Consider the following 18,056-nt stretch of genomic DNA (forward strand, 5'->3'; position numbering starts at 1 on the left):
ACCTGCGTACCAGTGTCAACTGCCATCCAGAGAAATAATCACAGGCCTGAAACTAAGCTCTTTAAGTCTCAACGTCACATCTGGGAATAATATTGGTCTTGCACAGAGTTGCTGGGATAACACAATGATATGCAATTTTTGTAAAAATACAGGGTAGTGGATTCTCACACAACATTACCTCAGGAGGTGTGAAAAAGAAACAGATACCCGGGATTAGGTATTACACAACTTTTTGGACTGTTTCACTTATTATGATCGATACTGTTCTTATAATTTTAAAATGTAAAGAAAAGTATAAAATAATTTATAAATGTTGTTATATAATTGTGTAACATCTATTATTCTACCAAACCAATTCTTTCAGAGACACAAAACAGGTTAAACAGACACAAAAACTTCCCATTAACAGGGTTTTTTTTTTTAAGTTAAAAGTTTCCTAACTGTTGGTTACTAGAGGAAAAGTTTAAGGTAGAAAAATTAAGTACAATACTAATGTAAATATAAATACAGAGAGATGATTGATAGACTGTCCCTACTTTTATTTTCTCATACTTAGTTTTCAGAGGAACTTACAGAACTAACATAACAAATTTCAAGTGTTTTGGAAAAAAAATTGTTTTTAAGCTATACAAGGCAGATTGAGGGCCTATGTAACAGTTTCTCATTTTTAAAAACTCCTTTTAACAAGGCTTGTTTTTAAAATACTTTACATAATTTTCTCTGAACATTTTTACCATTAAAATTTTGCAACCCACTTACTAAGTTATTTTGCACAAATAAACTTCTTTGGATGAAAAAGTGGGACTATTTTTATTACCCACAATATGCTTTGAGGAAAATAGCTGGCACCTTTCCAGCTCAGATCCATGTGGACAAAGTGTAACATAAGCAGGTTGGTATAAACACTGAAAGATCTTGGATGCCCACAGATATCTGAATCACTCCACTGTAAGATGGTATTTCAGAGCAGGAAGAAAAATTCTCTTTCATACACATATTACAGGGCTTTCCACTGGTTTTTGTAAGGCCACAAATGGAAAAAACTACTACTGACAGAAAAAGCACACAACATGTGGTATCAAGGACACTGCCAAAGTTCTAAGTGGAGCAACTGAATTTTTAAAAAACCACTTTTCAAGCATTTTGGCATCTGGAGTAAAAGTCATTTTTCCTAATGGTGGGTAATCTAAGTAAGAATCTTATTCCTCAATTAAATTTACATAAATTTATCCTGAATACATAAATTTCCTTATAAAGATACTATATTTTCATGTGAAACACATAGATTAAATCTAAAATTTTAATTTTCTCTACTAGTGAGCAAAATACTATAAATAAAACACTTAATAGCACCTTCAACTTGTTGAACTATACACCATATAACTTAGATGATTACTGACTGTATATTTTTGCTAGGCTTTTAAAAGCAAAATAAAGTTGCATCTCTTGGCTTGAAGTAACTATCAATATATGTTTAATATTCAATTATTTTTATTAAATACAAATAAGTATTATATTTAAAAGGACAATATAAGATAAACTTATTTGCAAAGCAGAAACAGAGATACAGATGTAGAGAAAAAACATGGACACCAAGCAGGGAAGAGGGTGGTGGGATGAACTGGGAGATTGAAAATGACATATATACACTACTGTGTATAAAATAAATAGATAATGAGAACCCACAGGGAATTCTACTCAGTACTTTGTGGTGATCTAAATGGGAAGGAAATCTAAAAAATAGACCATATATGTAGAACTGATTCACTTTGTTGTACAGTAGAAACAATATTGTAAAGCAACTACACTCTAATAAAAATTGATAAAAAATGAAAAAGACAATATAAAGAACCACAATATCTTACTGAAAAGCAAAGTAAACACATATGAAAGAAAAACACTAACACTAGCCTGGCACCAAACCTTCAAACTGCAAAAATAATTTGCCAATTTAATGGGGAAAAAAACCAAAAATGTAAAAATAACTATGATGTTTTAGTTAAGTTTAAAATTTTAAATTCATGAATAGCAGTTCAATGTCCTAACAAGATAGAATATTGTTTTATAGCTATGACATCACTCAAGAATTAAAGTCTTGGCAACATCTACCATTCGTGGTCTACTGTAGGCTATGATACCAATGTCTGAACAATTTTTGTATACTAAAGAGCAAATGATAAATGCAGTACCACAGGCTACTCATCTTAAATAAAACTTTCTTTCAAAAGCCAGTTTGATTGTGGCAGTGGGATGCTTAGAAGCACCCCAAGAAGCAGGGTAGTGTAGGATGTGAATGGGGCTCCAAAGTTACTGCAGGTCAACTGTGATTTGATCTGGGGTTTTCTTTAGACTCCTGGCCAAACTAAGACTGGATTCCTAGGCCTAAAGAAAAATCAGAACCAGGCTGGCCTTGAACCGGATGCAGGAGCTCTTTGAAACTGATCGAAAACCTCCTGAACATTATCTATTTCGGTACAGAAACTTTCATTTCCTGGTCTTGCAAAACAGATGATCTAGATTTCTATCAGGTTTCTTTTGTAGAAAAAAAAAATTCAAATGTTTAGGACCATTATCATCTTGTTCCAAGACAATGTCTATCTCATAAAAAGCAAAGACCTTAAAATTATAAAATTAAAGGGTAGTAATCCACAAAAAAAATAAACTAGAACGTCAGGAACCAATTTCTTTTTTTTTTAATCCTCTAAACCTAGTGGGAAAAGTAAGTGAGCCAGAAGGAGTGCCAAGTTCTGTAAGGCGTTAGGCATGGACACCAATTTGAATTACTGTACAAATCTACAGAATCCCTGGAATCACTGCTTGGCGAACTAAGTTCCCATTTCATTGCAAAGCACCACGACCTACTCCTTAATACTTTTCCAACTCTACCGTGTGTATCTTCTCAGACAATATTTTAAATCTTTCCATTCTTTGGGCTAAAGAGTAACATTTAAATCTAATGACCCAGTAAGACACTACCCTGGTTAGATTTTTAGGCTTTTTCTTTATAAATCAATCTAAAGGCAGGTAACTCTTAACGGGTGTACGCATTAGGATTCCTAGTCCTAAGACTCTTTGAGGAAAGTAAAAGTTACAGTGTGCGCAAAGACGCTTTATAACTGGAAAAGCAACAGATTAACTGAGAGGCCGAAAAGAGGAGGCAGGTCTCAGAAAAGTGAAGGTCGAGAACGTAAGACAGGTTGTTACAACAAGATGGGGAAGGGCAAGACTCGAGGAAGAAGACTGAAATAAGAAAAAGTCTACCCCTCCAGACTCAGGAGGAGAGTTGCAAGCCCAAGGGCAGGAACCCGAGCGCGCAGGTGGGGAGGGAGGGGTGCTGGCCTCCTCCAAGAAGGGAAGAGTTAAAGTGAACCCAGATAAGTGAGGGGGGAGAAACAGCAAGACTCTTTTAACATCAAACCTGTCTGAATCATAAAGACGGTGGGAGGACGCCAAGGAAGGTTGGGGAACGCAAGCCCCAGGTGGGCAGAAGGAACCCCCCACCCCCGCGCCCGAGAAAGCAAAGGCTCCGGCAGCGCCGAGAAGAACCCGCGCGTTCCTCCCCGGGCTGCGCCCTCGGAGGTTACCTACCTTTGAGTTGGGGCAAGGGGTGCAGCTCCGGCTGGCTGCACTGGCTGCGGAACTGCGACGAGCCCTGCGAGCGCTTCTGCCTCTGCGCCTTGCGCACCGATTTCCGGGTGAAGCCGTCCACTTTTTCGGCGGCCGAGATGGCGGCGCTGGCAGCCCCCGCCGCCGCCGCCGCCGCCGCCGGCGACGACGACGACATCTCCGCGGCCCTGGCGCTTGGCAGCTCCGGCTGCGGCTAGCACGGAACGGGCAGCGGCAGGAGGAGGAGGAGGCGGGGGAGAGGCGCCGAGGAGCTCGCGCCCCTCCGCCCCGTGCCCCCCAGCCGCACCGCCCTCCCGCTCCCGGGCGCCCGCCAAGCTCTCTCCTCGCCGCCCGCCGACGCCTCACGGCCGCATCTCAGGGCCGGAGGTTCCCGGTCCCCGCCGCTCGGCGAGCTCCCCGGAGCTGGCGGGGGCCGAGGGGGGGTGGTGTGTGAAGAAGTTGTTGACTCCCGAGTTCCGAGGGCGGGTGGACGGGAGCCCTAAGTTCAGACAACTGAGGCGAGGACGCGGACGTCGAATGCGCCTCTCGTCCCTGGCGGCCCGGGTCCCCGGGCGGCCGGCCCGCCAGCACCTCAGTGGCCGCTGCCAGGGCAGCCTGCCCTGTCTCGAGCCTCCTCCCGAGGCGCTGCCATCGCGGGGGCCCTCCGAGCCGCTGTCTCCACCGCCGGCGCTCTTCCCTGTCAGCGCCGACCCCTCATCTCCCGGGGCGGTGACCCGCCGCCCCGGCCCTGGGCGCGCGCGCGCGCGCGTACACACACACACACACACACACACACACACACACACACACACACACACACTCGCTCCTCGAAGCGCCCAGCGGTCCGGACCCCCTCCCCCACGCGCCCTTCCGCCGCCGACAGAGAACCCCTGGCGAGCGGCCGCTACAACTTGAGAAGGTGCTGGGAGAGGCGAGGGGCGGGCGGCGGCAGGGAAAGTGCGAGCGCGTGTGCGCGCGCGCGTTGGAGGCGCGCGGCCCGGGGGCGGGGCCTCGCGGGGGATGGGGAGGGAGGAGATTGACTGACAACTTCCGCGGGGTCCGGCCAGCCTCTCGGAAGCTCGGGAAAGAGTTGCGGGGTGGGGGGGTGGGAAAGCATGCCAGCTCCCTCAGCCAATCGCAGGGTGAAGCGGCCCAACGGGCTGAGGCGTGGCCTTTTTCAAGGTCTTATCAAACTGGGAGGTTGGGCGGAGAGAAGGGGCGTGGTTACGTGACGGACCTCGACCACAGCCAATCGTAAGTGAAGACGGCTTAGCGGAGTGCCCCTCTCACGTCACAACCGCGTAACTCTCGAAGGCTTGAGGGGAGGGGCGGCTCCAGCAACGAGGGTCTGTGCACGCCTGCGCGACCGCTCAAGGCTATGGTTTCGTAGACAGCCTATGAGGAGACCGGGAAACTAGAGGAGGGAGTTTAGAGAGCAAAAGAGAAGGCCCGTACCTTTCCCTCCCCTTTCTGCTAGCCAATAAGAAGCTGAAGCGACTGGTGGGGAGCTTGAGGGCTGGAGCGAGAAGGCGTGCCAAGTGTTACGTCACTGGAAAGGGGTGGAGCAACAACCCGTGTGATTGATGGCTGAAGTCGCCCCGCGGAGGAAGGCGAGGAAATGAACTTGTCCTATGGGAGCGAGATGCTGGACTCTTGGGCGGGCCTTGGAGCCTCTCTGGCTCTAAGCCGCGCACTTGGAAGTTACCGGATAAATTTACAGCTCTCTCAAGGTTCTGGCAACACAGTTCCTGGGAGCTGTTTTAGCGCGAGTTCGGACTGTCCGGTGCCTACTACTTGAAAGCCTTTCCCAAATCCACATCCTCCAAGAAAAGGTTTCTCATTCCCGATTTAACATCTTACTAATTTTCACTTTTTCAGCCGGAGACCTTGAACTGCTTCAACAGGACGACTATGAATTCGCTGATCAGAAGTTTGTAGATTTGAGGACTGGCAGTTTACTCTTACTAGGATCTCTTACAGGTTCCATCCACATTTTCCACTTCTTAAAGACCAGAAATGTTGGTCATCTTAGTTTTTTGTCCGGTGCTTTCTGTATAATGATGCCTAATAAAAATAAGTGAACTGCACAGCTTGTCTTGTCTTTGGCTTAGTGGACCCCAATCTCCATTTCTCTTCAACGAGCCCCAGATCTTTTCTTTTCGACGTGCTAAAAATACTGCCATATATTTAAGCAACACTACCTGATGCACAGGTAAAGAAGGTGGTAGGAAGTTGAATTCTAGATCTAGAATCGAATGCTACCTTAAAATATTTCCTTCCTTATATTCACCGGGAGAAGGCAATGGCACCCCACGCCAGTACTCTTGCCTGGAAAATCCCATGGACGGAGGAGCCTGGTAGGCTGCAGTCCATGGGGTCGCCAAGAGTCAGACACAACTGAGCGACTTCACTTTCACTTTTCACTTTCACGCACTGGAGAAGGAAATGGCAACCACCCACTCCAGTGTTCTTGCCTGGAGAATCCCAGGAACGGCGGAACCTGGTGGGCTGCCGTGGGGTCGCACAGAGTCGGACACAAGTGAAGTGACTTAGCAGTAGCAGTATATTCACTGAGTAGTGAAATTGTACACAAGCGTTCTAGTCAAGGAGGTTCAAACTTCAGCAGTGTCTTAGACATCTTTCTCTTTCTCATCCAATCAAGCTCCAGACTCTCTTGAATCTACCTTAACAAACGGTCAAACCAAGCTTTCCTTACAATTTGCTTAACCGATCCCCAAATATAGTTCAGAGCTTTCAAACTCTCTGCCAGATAAGTCTTTTTACTACTGCTACATTAATTTTATTGGCATGTGTGAAGAACCATCCAGTACCTATGGAATAAAGTCCCAATTCCAGGTTCTTCTCATTCTAACTCGTGGATGTCTTTCCAGGCATAAATTGTGCCATGTCTCTACACAAATTCTTTTTTCAGTTTAGACGCATCATTCCACATACTGATAGCCTAGAAGCAGAGGATTCCTCCTCTGTTCCTCGTAGAACAGAGGAGCCTGGCGGGCTACAGTCCATGGGGTCGCAAAGAGTCCGACGTGACTGAGCAACTAAGCACAGAGCATTTATCACCTACACCACTCACAGAGTCTGTCTTCATATAAGGTCAGAGATTGCAGGTGCTATGCTCTTTCTTCCCCGGCTGTTTGTAACCATCGAAAGAGTAAGGGACCTCCTGGTGGTCCACTGGTAAACAATCTGCCTGCCAGTGCAGGGGACATAGGTTTGACCCCTGGTCCAGGAAGATCCTACATGCCACAGAGCAACTAAGCCTGGATAGCACTATAACTGAGCCCATGAGCCTAGAGCCTGTGCTTTGCCACAAGAGAAGCCACCTCAATAAGAAATCCAAGCACTGCAACTAGAGAGTAGCCCCCACTTTCTGCAGCTAGCTCAAGACTGCATGCAGCAATGAAGACCCAGCACAGCCGAAATGAAATTAATAAATGAAATTAATTAAAAAAAAGAGTAAGGACTCAGTTATTTTATACCTTTGTATCTCTTACTGAACAAAGTATAAATATGCAGTATGTACCAATCTAATTTTTAATTCTCAAGAACAGGGTTTCTGAAAGTATAGTCATTGGATTACCTGCATAAGAATCCTCTGGGGAGCTTATTTAAAATGCAGATTGCTGGGCCTGACACACAGAATTCTCCCTCACACACAGAATCAGAACCAATGGGAAAAGCACTAAGATATCTTTTTTTTTTTTTTTTTTGCCGAATGGCATAGCATGTAGGATCTTAGTTCCCCAAGCAGAGATTGAACCTGCGTGCCCTGCATTGGAAGCAGAGTCTTAACCACTGGACTGCCAAGGAAGTCCCCTGAGAAATCTGTTTTTAATAAGTTTCCTAGGTCATTCTTATGCACATGAATGTTTGAAACTCTAGTCACCTGGATGTTATTTAAAATAGATCTTAAATGTCCAGAATTTGTAATAAAGAGAATTTGCATAGGCTAAGAAGGGAAAATAAATAGCAGAAAGCACACCAACAAAGGTAAAATTCTTACTGGAATATGACATAATAAATAATGGAAAAAAGAGACTGAATAGAACAGGTAGAAAATAGATACTGGAAACAAATTCTTGGGAGGTTTGGAACAAGCAAAACTGTCTGAGTTTTCTGAAATAGCCTCTTGGAGAAGAATTTTGAGAAAAATTTTAAAGAAAATGTGAGTCAAAACCAAAGAAGAGAGCAAGATGGCATTCTAGATTCAAGTTACCAAACATTTTGGGTGGGATGGAAAGAACTATAGCCAAAGGCTCAAAAGTCCTGACTTCATTAATTATAGCATGGTCCCATCAAGTCACTTACCCTCTCAGAGGCTTGGTTTCCACATTTGTATATCAGAAAAAAAAGTATTTACAATATTGGCATGAGTTTTAAATATGATACATAAACACTTGGAAAAGTGAATATCATGCACTTGATAATTTTATGCACATATGTTTGTCCATAAAATTATCATGTGCATGATATTAATCATTTCTTTTCCATGCACGGTCTTAAGTAAATAAAGTATCTGAGTCATAAACAGATTAGGTCACTAAGAATCATCTAACAGAAAACCACAGTCTCAGTGCTGACCTGTTTGTACCCCTGACAAGGAATAGTGTCAGTGACGATTCCATGCTGTAGAACTCCTGTTTTTTTCCATATGTGAACACCCATATATAAGTCAGAGGCCAAGACTTCATCACTGGCAAATTCTTTGCTTTACTTTATCCTCACATGACTTGATTTGTTTACTGATTTCATTGTTTTAATCACAATGACTATCTTGCAGGAGAAAATAAGCAAGGAGATCAAACCAGTCCATCCTAAAGGAAATCAGTCCTGAATATTCATTGGAAGGACTGATGCTGAAGCTGAAGCTCCAATACTTCGGTCACCTGATGCAAAGAAATGACTCACTGGACAAGACCTTGATGATGGAAAAGATTGAAGGCAGGAGGAGAAGGGGATGACAGAGGATGAGATGGTTGGTTGGCATCACTGACTCGATGGACATGAGTTTGAGCAAGCTCTGGGAGTTGATGATGGACAGGAAAGCCTGGAGTGCTGCGGTTCATGGGGTCGCAAAGAGTCGGACATGACTGAGCGACTGAACTGAGTGAGATGACAATACTTACAATAGCAAAATCAAGGTCTTTTAATGGTTTATAGTGTGCATCAGAGGAAAAAACATTCTAGCAACTCTGATGGCTAAGCATATTATGTGTGCTTTAAATTTCAAGAATACTAGAAGAAATTTTTTTAAAGAGTGCATCAGAGACAGTATTATGTCCACATCACTGTGAAATTCTCTAAAGCATGTCCAAGCAAAATTTTGGCTGCCAACATTTCTCTTTCCATAAGAACCATGATACCCAAACGGTACTACTCCTATAGAACACCAAACAAATATGCTTTATCTGAAAATCAAATAGTAGTGATCTTTTCCCAATTTACAGAAACAAAATAAGATTTTTTCCTTGTATCTTTCTTAGAATTTTGATTCTTACAACTGCACTACTGAACTTGAATCTAAATCAAGATAGTATCGTAAAACATTAATTTTTAATATGTCATTCCTTCTTATTTAAGTACATTTAAATTAGGTAAAATTCCCTCCCTGGGAGGCAATCGAAGCTATCAGATTCTTTTATGTGCTTCTAGAGATAGAATCTGGAGAAGGAAATGGCAACCCACTCCAGTGTTCTTGCCTGGAGAATCCCAGGGACGGGGGAACCTGGTGGGCTGCCGTCTGTGGGGTCGCACAGAGTCGGACACGACTGAAGTGACTTAGCAGCCGCAGCAGAGATAGAATCAGTTTACTCTCTTAAGATTTAATAAATTAACATTTTTAGAGGCTCCACCAAAAGCTACATGATTTATAGGTATTTCATCACTGAAGATGGAGTAGGAAATGGCAATCTACTCCAATATTCTTCCCAGGAAAATTCCATGGACAGCGGAGCCCTGTGGGCTATAGTTCATGGACTTGCAGAGCTGGACACGACTGAGCAACTGAGCACGCATCACTGAAGAAGTTTGAAAACCACTGCTCTATACTTCAGTGAAACTTCCAAAGCTCTTACAGACTTATTCACACCTATGCATTCATTCTTTCATTACTTTATTAATTCACTCATGTTGCAGATATTATATATGCATGCTGTGAATCAACAAAATATGAAATTTGAAGAGACCTTAAATGCTAATCAGGTCAAGTTGTTACCTGACCTCAGGTAGACCAAGAAGGTCCTCCTCACAGACCTCAAACTGATCCAAACTGGAAAGTCCTTTTTTTTTCCCAGGACTTACAGGAGACTTTTGTTTCTGTATACAGTGAGATCTGACTAATAACTTACTCTCCAAGTGGTCAAAGATTTTTGGCACTTGGTTTTCATAAACTAAATTCAGCAGTTTTTAGACTTTTTCCAAGAACTCTGATTCTGTGTTGTCTTTCTGGCCACTGTTCAAATACAAGTGCTCATTGAGACAATTGGAATTTTGGCAATTTTCAGGAAGGATCCTTTGTCAACAGGGGAAGATTGGTAGTCATGGTTTTCAGTTGATGCCATTTTTGCTTTCAATTATAAATTGCTTTCAGTTAAGCTTGTCATTATTAAATAAGTTTGTTGTGGGCTATTGTACAGGCTATTGTGCTGGTGAACCAAGAACTCAGACAAGGTCAGTGGCTGTAGAGATGGTTAGACTGGAGATTTATCTTAGTGGAGGATTACATAGGACTTGCAGAAGGAGTGAATGTGAGCTGTTGGTACAGCAGAGGTATTACTAATTCCCCCAAAGCATTTACTGGCACACTTACACTCTGTGATTATCTCTGAATCCTTTTCTCATAGCTGTGAGGTCTTTTGCCCCATCTACGTGGGCTGAGTTGAAAATATTGGATAACTCCTGATGTGGGCAATGCTTTACCTGTTTACTAGATGAGGAACTAGAATAGGCTGAAGGAGCTCAGCTCATGCCATATCCTTTCGTCCTAGCAGAGTGGGGTTTAAAAGATTGATATTGGTGAACTCTCTACTCTTTAAATCAACCCTGCAAGTATTTTTCAAGCACCATCCATGTACCAGGCAATATGCCAGACACTAGGAATGAAAAGATAAATGAAGCATGGATCTTTCAATTTAGTGTGGAGGGATAGCACAAACAAATGATCAAAGAGTATATCCTAAGTGTTCCTTATAGCACTGTGTAAACACAGTGGAAAAAAGAGCAAATTTGGTTTGCAAAGAGGGTCAGAGAAAATGTAACAGAAAGAGTAATGTTTGAAGTGATTCTTGAAACAAAACAAAAATTTTATAGGGATAAGGACAAAAACAACAGAGAAGGATACTTGCCGTTCAAGAAACTAATTTACCCACCTTTCTTCATTACTAAAAAGATTTCCAGGGAGTTCCCTGGTGGTTTAGGATTCTGAGTTTTCACTGCCACGGGCCTGGGTTCAATTCCTGGTCAGGGAACTGTGAAAAAAGATTTCAATATTTCAGTCAATGAATTTACTTATTTCACACAACATTTTACCAAAAAAAAAAAAAAAAAATTCCATTTCAGCAGAAGAATATATTATACCACACCTTGAGTCAGAATTTGACCTGGAGGTGAATGGGCAAAAAGAAAAAAAAAAAAAAAGCAGATTAAATTCATAACAGGACTGCTCTCTGGCTATATTTTGCAGCACAGTCATTATAAAAGTACTGTTATCTTTCTTGCTCAGTCCTGTCTTTGTGACCCCCTCATGGGGTCTTTGTGACCCCATGGACTGTAGCCCTCCAGGCTGCTCTGTCCATGGAATTTTCCAGGCAAGAATACTGGAGTGGGTAGCAGTTTCCTTCTCCAGGGGATCTTCCTGACCCAGGGATGAAACTCATGTCTCTATCTCCAGTGTCTCCTGCATTGGCAGGTGGATTTTTTTTTTTTTTTTTTTTTTACTACCGCACTACCTGGGAAGCCCATAAAAACACTATATGGCTACTTACTGTTCCACTCATATGCAGATTTTATGCAAACCTGTAACTGATCTTCTTTCATCTGCCTGGAGGAAGCAAATAGTAAGTTTTGAAGCAATGCCTATCTTAAAATACCTAGTGGCTGCATGCCAGCAATGTGTTCTCTCTTACTGGCTTGCTACTTTGGCTCAAACTTCCAAAAAATGGTCAATCTGAAAATCTAAGAAATTAACCTTATATCCTCAGTATCAGGTGATGTCTATGCTTTGAAGAAGCAGTATTAGTAATATTACAGGATTTTCAGGAATTATTGAACTGGAAATTCTCCAGTGTTTCCAGATCCTAAGATTTGACTTCTGTGCCAAAGGACACAGTTGATTTTTTTTCTTTTTAAACTGTGTATGTGTCTGGGCAGGCACATATAATCACCTTCATAAATTTAACACCTACCATATACCAGGCATTATTCATACAACAAATATGGCAGAAAGAGATCAAACAAGATTATTAAGGTCTCTCTCTCATCTGTGTGACACTCATCTCTACTGTCCTAGGATTCTCCTATTCTCCTTGTTTCCAGTGACTTCTGTCATGTCCAGGAACAATTTTTTTATATTCTAGCATCTCTGGGGTTCTCTATTCTTCTCTTGTAGAAATCAGTGGAGCCTGGAGAAGGGAATGGCAAACTCACTGCAGTATTCTTGTCTAGAGAATCCCATGGATAGAGGAGCCTGCCAGGCTACAGTCCATGGGGTCACACAGAGTCAGACAAGACTGAGTGACTAACACTTACTTACTTCCTTGTAGCTGTAAGATGATCTAAAGAATTTCAAGCTTCAAAACTTGTACACAGTGACACCCAAAAGTTAAAAAAAAAAAAAGAAATCGGTGGAAATTCAAGTTCGTTTATTCAGTCTGTATAGAGACATTCACAAAGAAATTTAATTGACTGGATTGAAATCTCACTGCTATAAGATGCCTAGCACTATTTGTAAATGTGGCGCTCTGAGGTACTGTTACCTAGAGGGAAAATGAGCTCATCAAGAGATATAATGTTTTCCAATGTTTCCTATTCATTCACTCAAAAAATATCCCTTAATCTGTAATGTCCCTGCTTTATTCCAGGTGCTCGGAGGATAGCTATGAGTGACACAAGAATGACTTCATGGAGTTCACCATCAGTGGGGAGAGCTCACATCAATTACAGTTATGAGGACTTCCCTGGTGATCCAGCGGCTGATTCCAAGTTCGCATTGCAGGGAGCTGGGGTTCGATCTATGGTCAAGGAGCTAGATCCCACATGCCCCAACAAAGATGGAAGGTCCTGCATGCTGCAACTAAGACACAGCACAGCCAAATAAATAAATAAATGAACAAATATTAAAAAAAAAAATTCAACTAAGAGAACAAAGCAGGGAATATGCACCAAAGGAAAGATGGTATAATTGCACACACAGTTGGGCAAACCAGGGGGGCTGGTCATCCTATGGACCAAACAAGCACCATCACAGATTTATGAGGCCTGTTATGAACACAGCCTGTGGGTAAATATTGTGGTCCCAACCCTAAGGGAGCACCAACTCAAGGGGAAGAGATGAGGCATATGCCCAGGAAAAGATATTAATGACTTCTCTCTCAGGACAGTATTTGATGAGAGCCAATGCTTTTGAACTGTGGTGTTGGAGAAGACTCTTGAGAGTCCCTTGGACTGCAAGGAGATCCAACCTGTCCATCCTAAAGGAGATCAGTCCTGGGTGTTCTTTGGAAGGAATGATGCTAAAGCTGAAACTCCAGTACTTCATGCGAAGAGCTGACTCATTGGAAAAGACTCTGATGCTGGGAGGGATTGGGGGCAAGAGGAGAAGGGGACAACAGAGGATGAGATGGCTGTATGGCATCACCAACTCAATGGACATGAGTTTGAGCAAACTCCGGGAGTTGGTGATAGACAGGGAGGCCTGATGTGCTGCAATTCATGGAGTTGTAAAGAGTCGGACATGACTGAGAGACTGAACTGAACTGAAGGTGTTTTAAGAGCGGTGGATGGGGAAACTGGAAGCCAATGAGATTAGGTGAAAGCGAGGATAGGTATCCAGGATAATGACTTGGCTGAGGGGTGCTAAGCAGAGTGTATCAGCCCCCTGTGGAGATTTTTTTAAGCTCTACAGTATTTTGAAAAAAAATCCCAAATGACAATCCAGACTCCCTGCCCCCCACCTGGCCTCATTTCCCCTTCCTTGATGACCACAGGCTTTAACTAAAAATGGCCCTGAGAACAGGTACGAAAGACATTACAAGGAAATACCAGAGAGACTGGATGGATGTGAGGGTGGCAACTCAGAGGGAAGAATTACAAATAGTGCCAAGAATTTGAATTGGTGGACCATGTGAACTGGAGGCCTTTAACCAAATGTTCAAAAGCTAAGTCAGTTTTCTCTTGTGGCAGGGGAACGAAAGGAGTGTCAGAGGAAGGAAGGAAAGGGGACGCAAAGATGAATCTGAGGCTAGGCAAGTCGAGTTAACAGAGTTTCTTAAGGTCATTGAGGCGGAGAGCTGGATCTTTATTTTTTAAAAGAGGCGATGACATGCTAGATATTAACAGAGGGAAAGATGAAGGCTAGACTGGGCTGGCCGCCTGGAGTAGGCCAGAGCAAAGAGGGAAATTACACCAACAACACAAACCTCTCTTTCTTCTTTAAGGAAAAAAAAAGAATGACAGAAACAAATGGGCAAAAGATGTGCAGTCTGCCGTGTGCCTCGGGGATCTCCAGGGCTAAACACGAAGAAGGGCTGCAGTAGGAGAAGCAGGGCTCAGCCGCTGTGGCGGAGAGTCAGGGATGAAGAACAAAGCGGCCCTCGCCGCTCACAAATAGGGCTCAGCGGGGACTTTCCAGGTGGTCCAGTGGTTAAGACTCTGTGCTTCCAATGCAGGGTGGCACCAGCTAACTCCCTGGTCGGGGTCACTGTATTTTAAAAATGGTGACATTGAGCTGATCAGTTCAGTCCAGCCGCTCAGTCATGTCTGACTCTTTGTAACCCCATGGACTGCAGCACACCAGGCTTCCCTGTCCATCACCAGCTCCCAGAGTTTGCTCAAACTCATGCCCATCGAGTCGGCAATGCCAACCAACCATCCCATCCTCTGTCGTCCCCTTCTCCTCCTGGTGATACTTGGGCATTTATGAAAGGGGAAATCCAGACATGGAGAGAATTCTCTGCTATGTGCATTAGATCCAGCCAGCAGACAGACTGCCAACCTCCAGGTAGCAGAGTAAGGATTCCGCAAAGCGAGCTAAATAAAGGAAGGCTTGAGCACCGCTTTAGAGAGTGTCCACCTACAGGAAAAGTGACACCGGAGTAGCACCAGCAGAGTAAAAGCCAGAACAGATGGGTTGCAAAAACAAAAACAAAGGAAATGCATTGATTTAGATTCCTGGGGAGAAAGGAAGTAATAGCCTGTCAGTGACATCAAGGAGGAAAGTTAGAAGACAGTGTTTGACGTGTACAGAAAAATATTTTTATTGACTTAAGCAAGAGCTATTTTAGTAGTGAAAAAAGAAATCACGATGAAAAAACTTGCACTTCCAGACATGAAAATTAACAGAAACTGGATTAACCCTCTCACAGGACACAAGAAATTTAGGCAAAAATGCTTGAAATAACTGTTTTCGTTGTACAAAACACAGTGCAGGACTGCGATTCCTGGGAGTAGAGAAACAATAAGACTAGCTTTCTGCCTGGAGGCACTTTCCAGATGACAAAGAAGAGGGATCCAAGCAGACAAAACAGTCTTGCTAAAACGAGGGCAAAAAGATCAGAGTTTGGGCAGGATTTGGACTGCAAGGAGATCCAACCAGTCCATTCTGAAGGAGATCAGCCCTGGGATTTCTTTGGAAGGAATGATGCTAAAGCTGAAGCTCCAGTATTTTGGCCACCTCATGCGAAGGGTTGACTCACTGAAAAAGACTCTGATGCTGGGAGGGATTGGGGGCAGGAGAAGAAGGGGACGACAGAGGATGAGATGGCTGGATGGCATCACTGACTCGATGGACGTGAATCTGAGTGAACTCTGGGAGTTGGTGATGGACAGGGAGGCCTGGCGTGCTGTGATTCATGGGGTCGCAGAGTTGGACACAACTGAGCGACTGAACTGAACTGAACTGAACTGAGGTAGCTGTATTTTTTGAGGCAGAATAGCAGAGAACAGGGAGGTATATGGAGAAAGAAATCCTGAGTCGCCCTGAATCTTAAGCTGAATGCTAAACTTATAAGGTACAACTAACTCTATGGCACTCAGGAAAGAGAACTCAGATTGCTAAAAGTTAACCGAGCTCCTTAGCAGAGCTGGGAAATACTCAAGTTCCAACCAGGCAGAGTGGAGAGAACTTGTTGAACTCCTGTGGCTTTTAGAAGAGACTCTATAGCATGGATCCCCAACAGGCACCAGTACTATCAAGAAGGTATAAGAATTTATATTGAAATTGAAATTTTTCATAACAATAATAATAACAATTCATTTTCATATTTTAAAACATGAATTAATATATAGATTTTCATTGTAACCAAGAGCATTATGTAAGTCAGCTGCAAAAACTAAAATAAAAATATGAATATTTTATACAAATATGAATATCGATGAATTCACAGTTGCTTTTCAATTTGTGCAATACTTCTTTGAATTGAACGTTAATAATACTGAGTTTACAGAAAAGTTAGTGAATTACTTAACTTAGATAGAATTGACACTGATTTCAATTTGCTTCAAAGTCAGGTCATTTCTTCTAAAATTAAAAACACCAAGTTTGACAATACAGATGCCCACATTGAAAGAGTGATGTTTGGAACTCAACTCAGTCATTGGAAAACTTTTCAGTATGCTTGAAGTAATTCGAAAAAACTCTACTTTTTTAAACTATAAATTGTATGAAATAGAAGATAAATATTTCTGATGAAAATTTAGCATTTGCACTGAAATGTGGTCTAAGCCTAAAAATACACACTGGACTTAGAATAAAAATGTGACATCCAAAACTATGGCCACTTGATGTGAAGAACTGACTCAGTGGAAAAGACGCTGATGCCGGGAAAGATTGAAGGCAGCAAAAGGGGACGACAGAGGATGAGATGGTTGGATGGCATCACTGACTCAAAGAACATGAGTTTGAGTAATCTCTGGGAGACAGTGGAGGACAAGGAAGCCTGGCGTGAGGCAGTGCATGTGGTCGCAAAGAGTTGGACACAACTGAGCGACTGAACTGAACTGAATATACAAACATATAAATAATGCAACATATAATAATCATATATTGAGATGATAATATTTTGAAGATATTTGGTATTAAATATGTTATTAAAATTAATTTTTACCTTTTTTACTTTTTATGCATTAGAAAAACTTTTTTTTGCCAGTACCACCTGGCTTCCAGGAAGTTTCCTGGGCAAGGTTTGAGGCCGTGTCCCCTTCAGTGGAAGGATGGAATTTTAACCACTGGGCCACCAGGGAGTTCCCTCTTTTTATTTTCCCTGATATCTCAGTTGGTAAAGAATCTGCCTGTAATGCGGGAGACCCTGGTTTGATTCCTGGGTTGGGAAATCCACTGGAGAAAGGATAGGCTACCCACTTCAGGATTCTTGGGCTTCCCTTATGGCTCAGCTGGTAAAGAGTCTGCCTGCAATGCGGGAGACCTGGATTTGATCCCTGGGTTGGGAAGATGCCCTGGAGAAGGGAAAGGTTACCCACTCCAGTATTCTGGCCTGGAGAATTCCATGGACTGTATAGTCAGTGGGGTCCCAAAGACTCGGACACAACTGAGCGACTTTCACTTTCACCGGAACACTTAAACTTACATATGTGGCTCACATCTGTATCTTGCACTGTATTTCTATTGGCAACTCTACTCTAGGGTAGAGACCTCAGAGACTAAGATTTAGGCTTCAAATAGCTTAAGTTCAAGTCTAGACTCTGATACTTCTTAATTGTATATCTTGGGCAAGTTGCTAAACATCTCCATGCTTCAGTTTTCCCCATCTAATACGTGGGGAGTAACAATAGTTCCTACCTCACTATAAGAGTTGTTATAAGAATTCTTAAATAGTATCTAACACATTGGAATTACTATGTGTAATAGCCATTGCTGTTGTTTTATTATTATTATTAACTATGTGGCCTTGAGAAATTTCTTAACCGTTAATTTACTCATTTGTAAAACAGTGATAAAAACATGTTTCTCACAAGTTTAATGAGATAAAGGGATGCAGAATTGTTTGATAGGAGGTAGGTGCCCACCACAAACTTGCTGAATCTTCCATATATTACCTGGTGTTCAGAAGTGTCTGTAATCTGGCTCAGCTCATGACTCTTTTTTTTGTTTGTTTGTTTAATGGAGAATAGTTGGTTTACAGTGTTCATTAGTTTCAGGTGTATAGCAAAGTGAATTGGTTACACATATACAACATACATACATATCCACTCTTTCA

The 18,056-nt window shown here is 42.7% G+C and overlaps 1 protein-coding gene across 2 annotated transcripts in view; it reads right to left on the reverse strand.

Annotated features, from left to right (window-relative positions):
* Positions 1–11,081, reverse strand: part of PPP2R5A (protein phosphatase 2 regulatory subunit B'alpha) — a 75,904-nt gene extending 64,823 nt beyond the window's left edge. Inside the window, exon 1 of one of the 2 annotated variants that reach the window (XM_068986483.1) lies at positions 10,995–11,081. In XM_068986483.1, coding sequence (XP_068842584.1) covers positions 10,995–11,004 — 10 coding nt within the window. In that variant the 5' untranslated portion in view covers positions 11,005–11,081. Of the gene's footprint in view, positions 1–3,588; positions 3,785–10,994 lie in introns of those variants that run through there. The other variant, XM_068986481.1, reaches the window with a different exon arrangement.
* Between the last annotated feature and the right edge of the window lie 6,975 nt (positions 11,082–18,056).

The sequence above is a fragment of the Capricornis sumatraensis genome, chromosome 14, assembly GCF_032405125.1.
Source record: "Capricornis sumatraensis isolate serow.1 chromosome 14, serow.2, whole genome shotgun sequence".
NCBI lineage: Eukaryota > Metazoa > Chordata > Mammalia > Artiodactyla > Bovidae > Capricornis > Capricornis sumatraensis.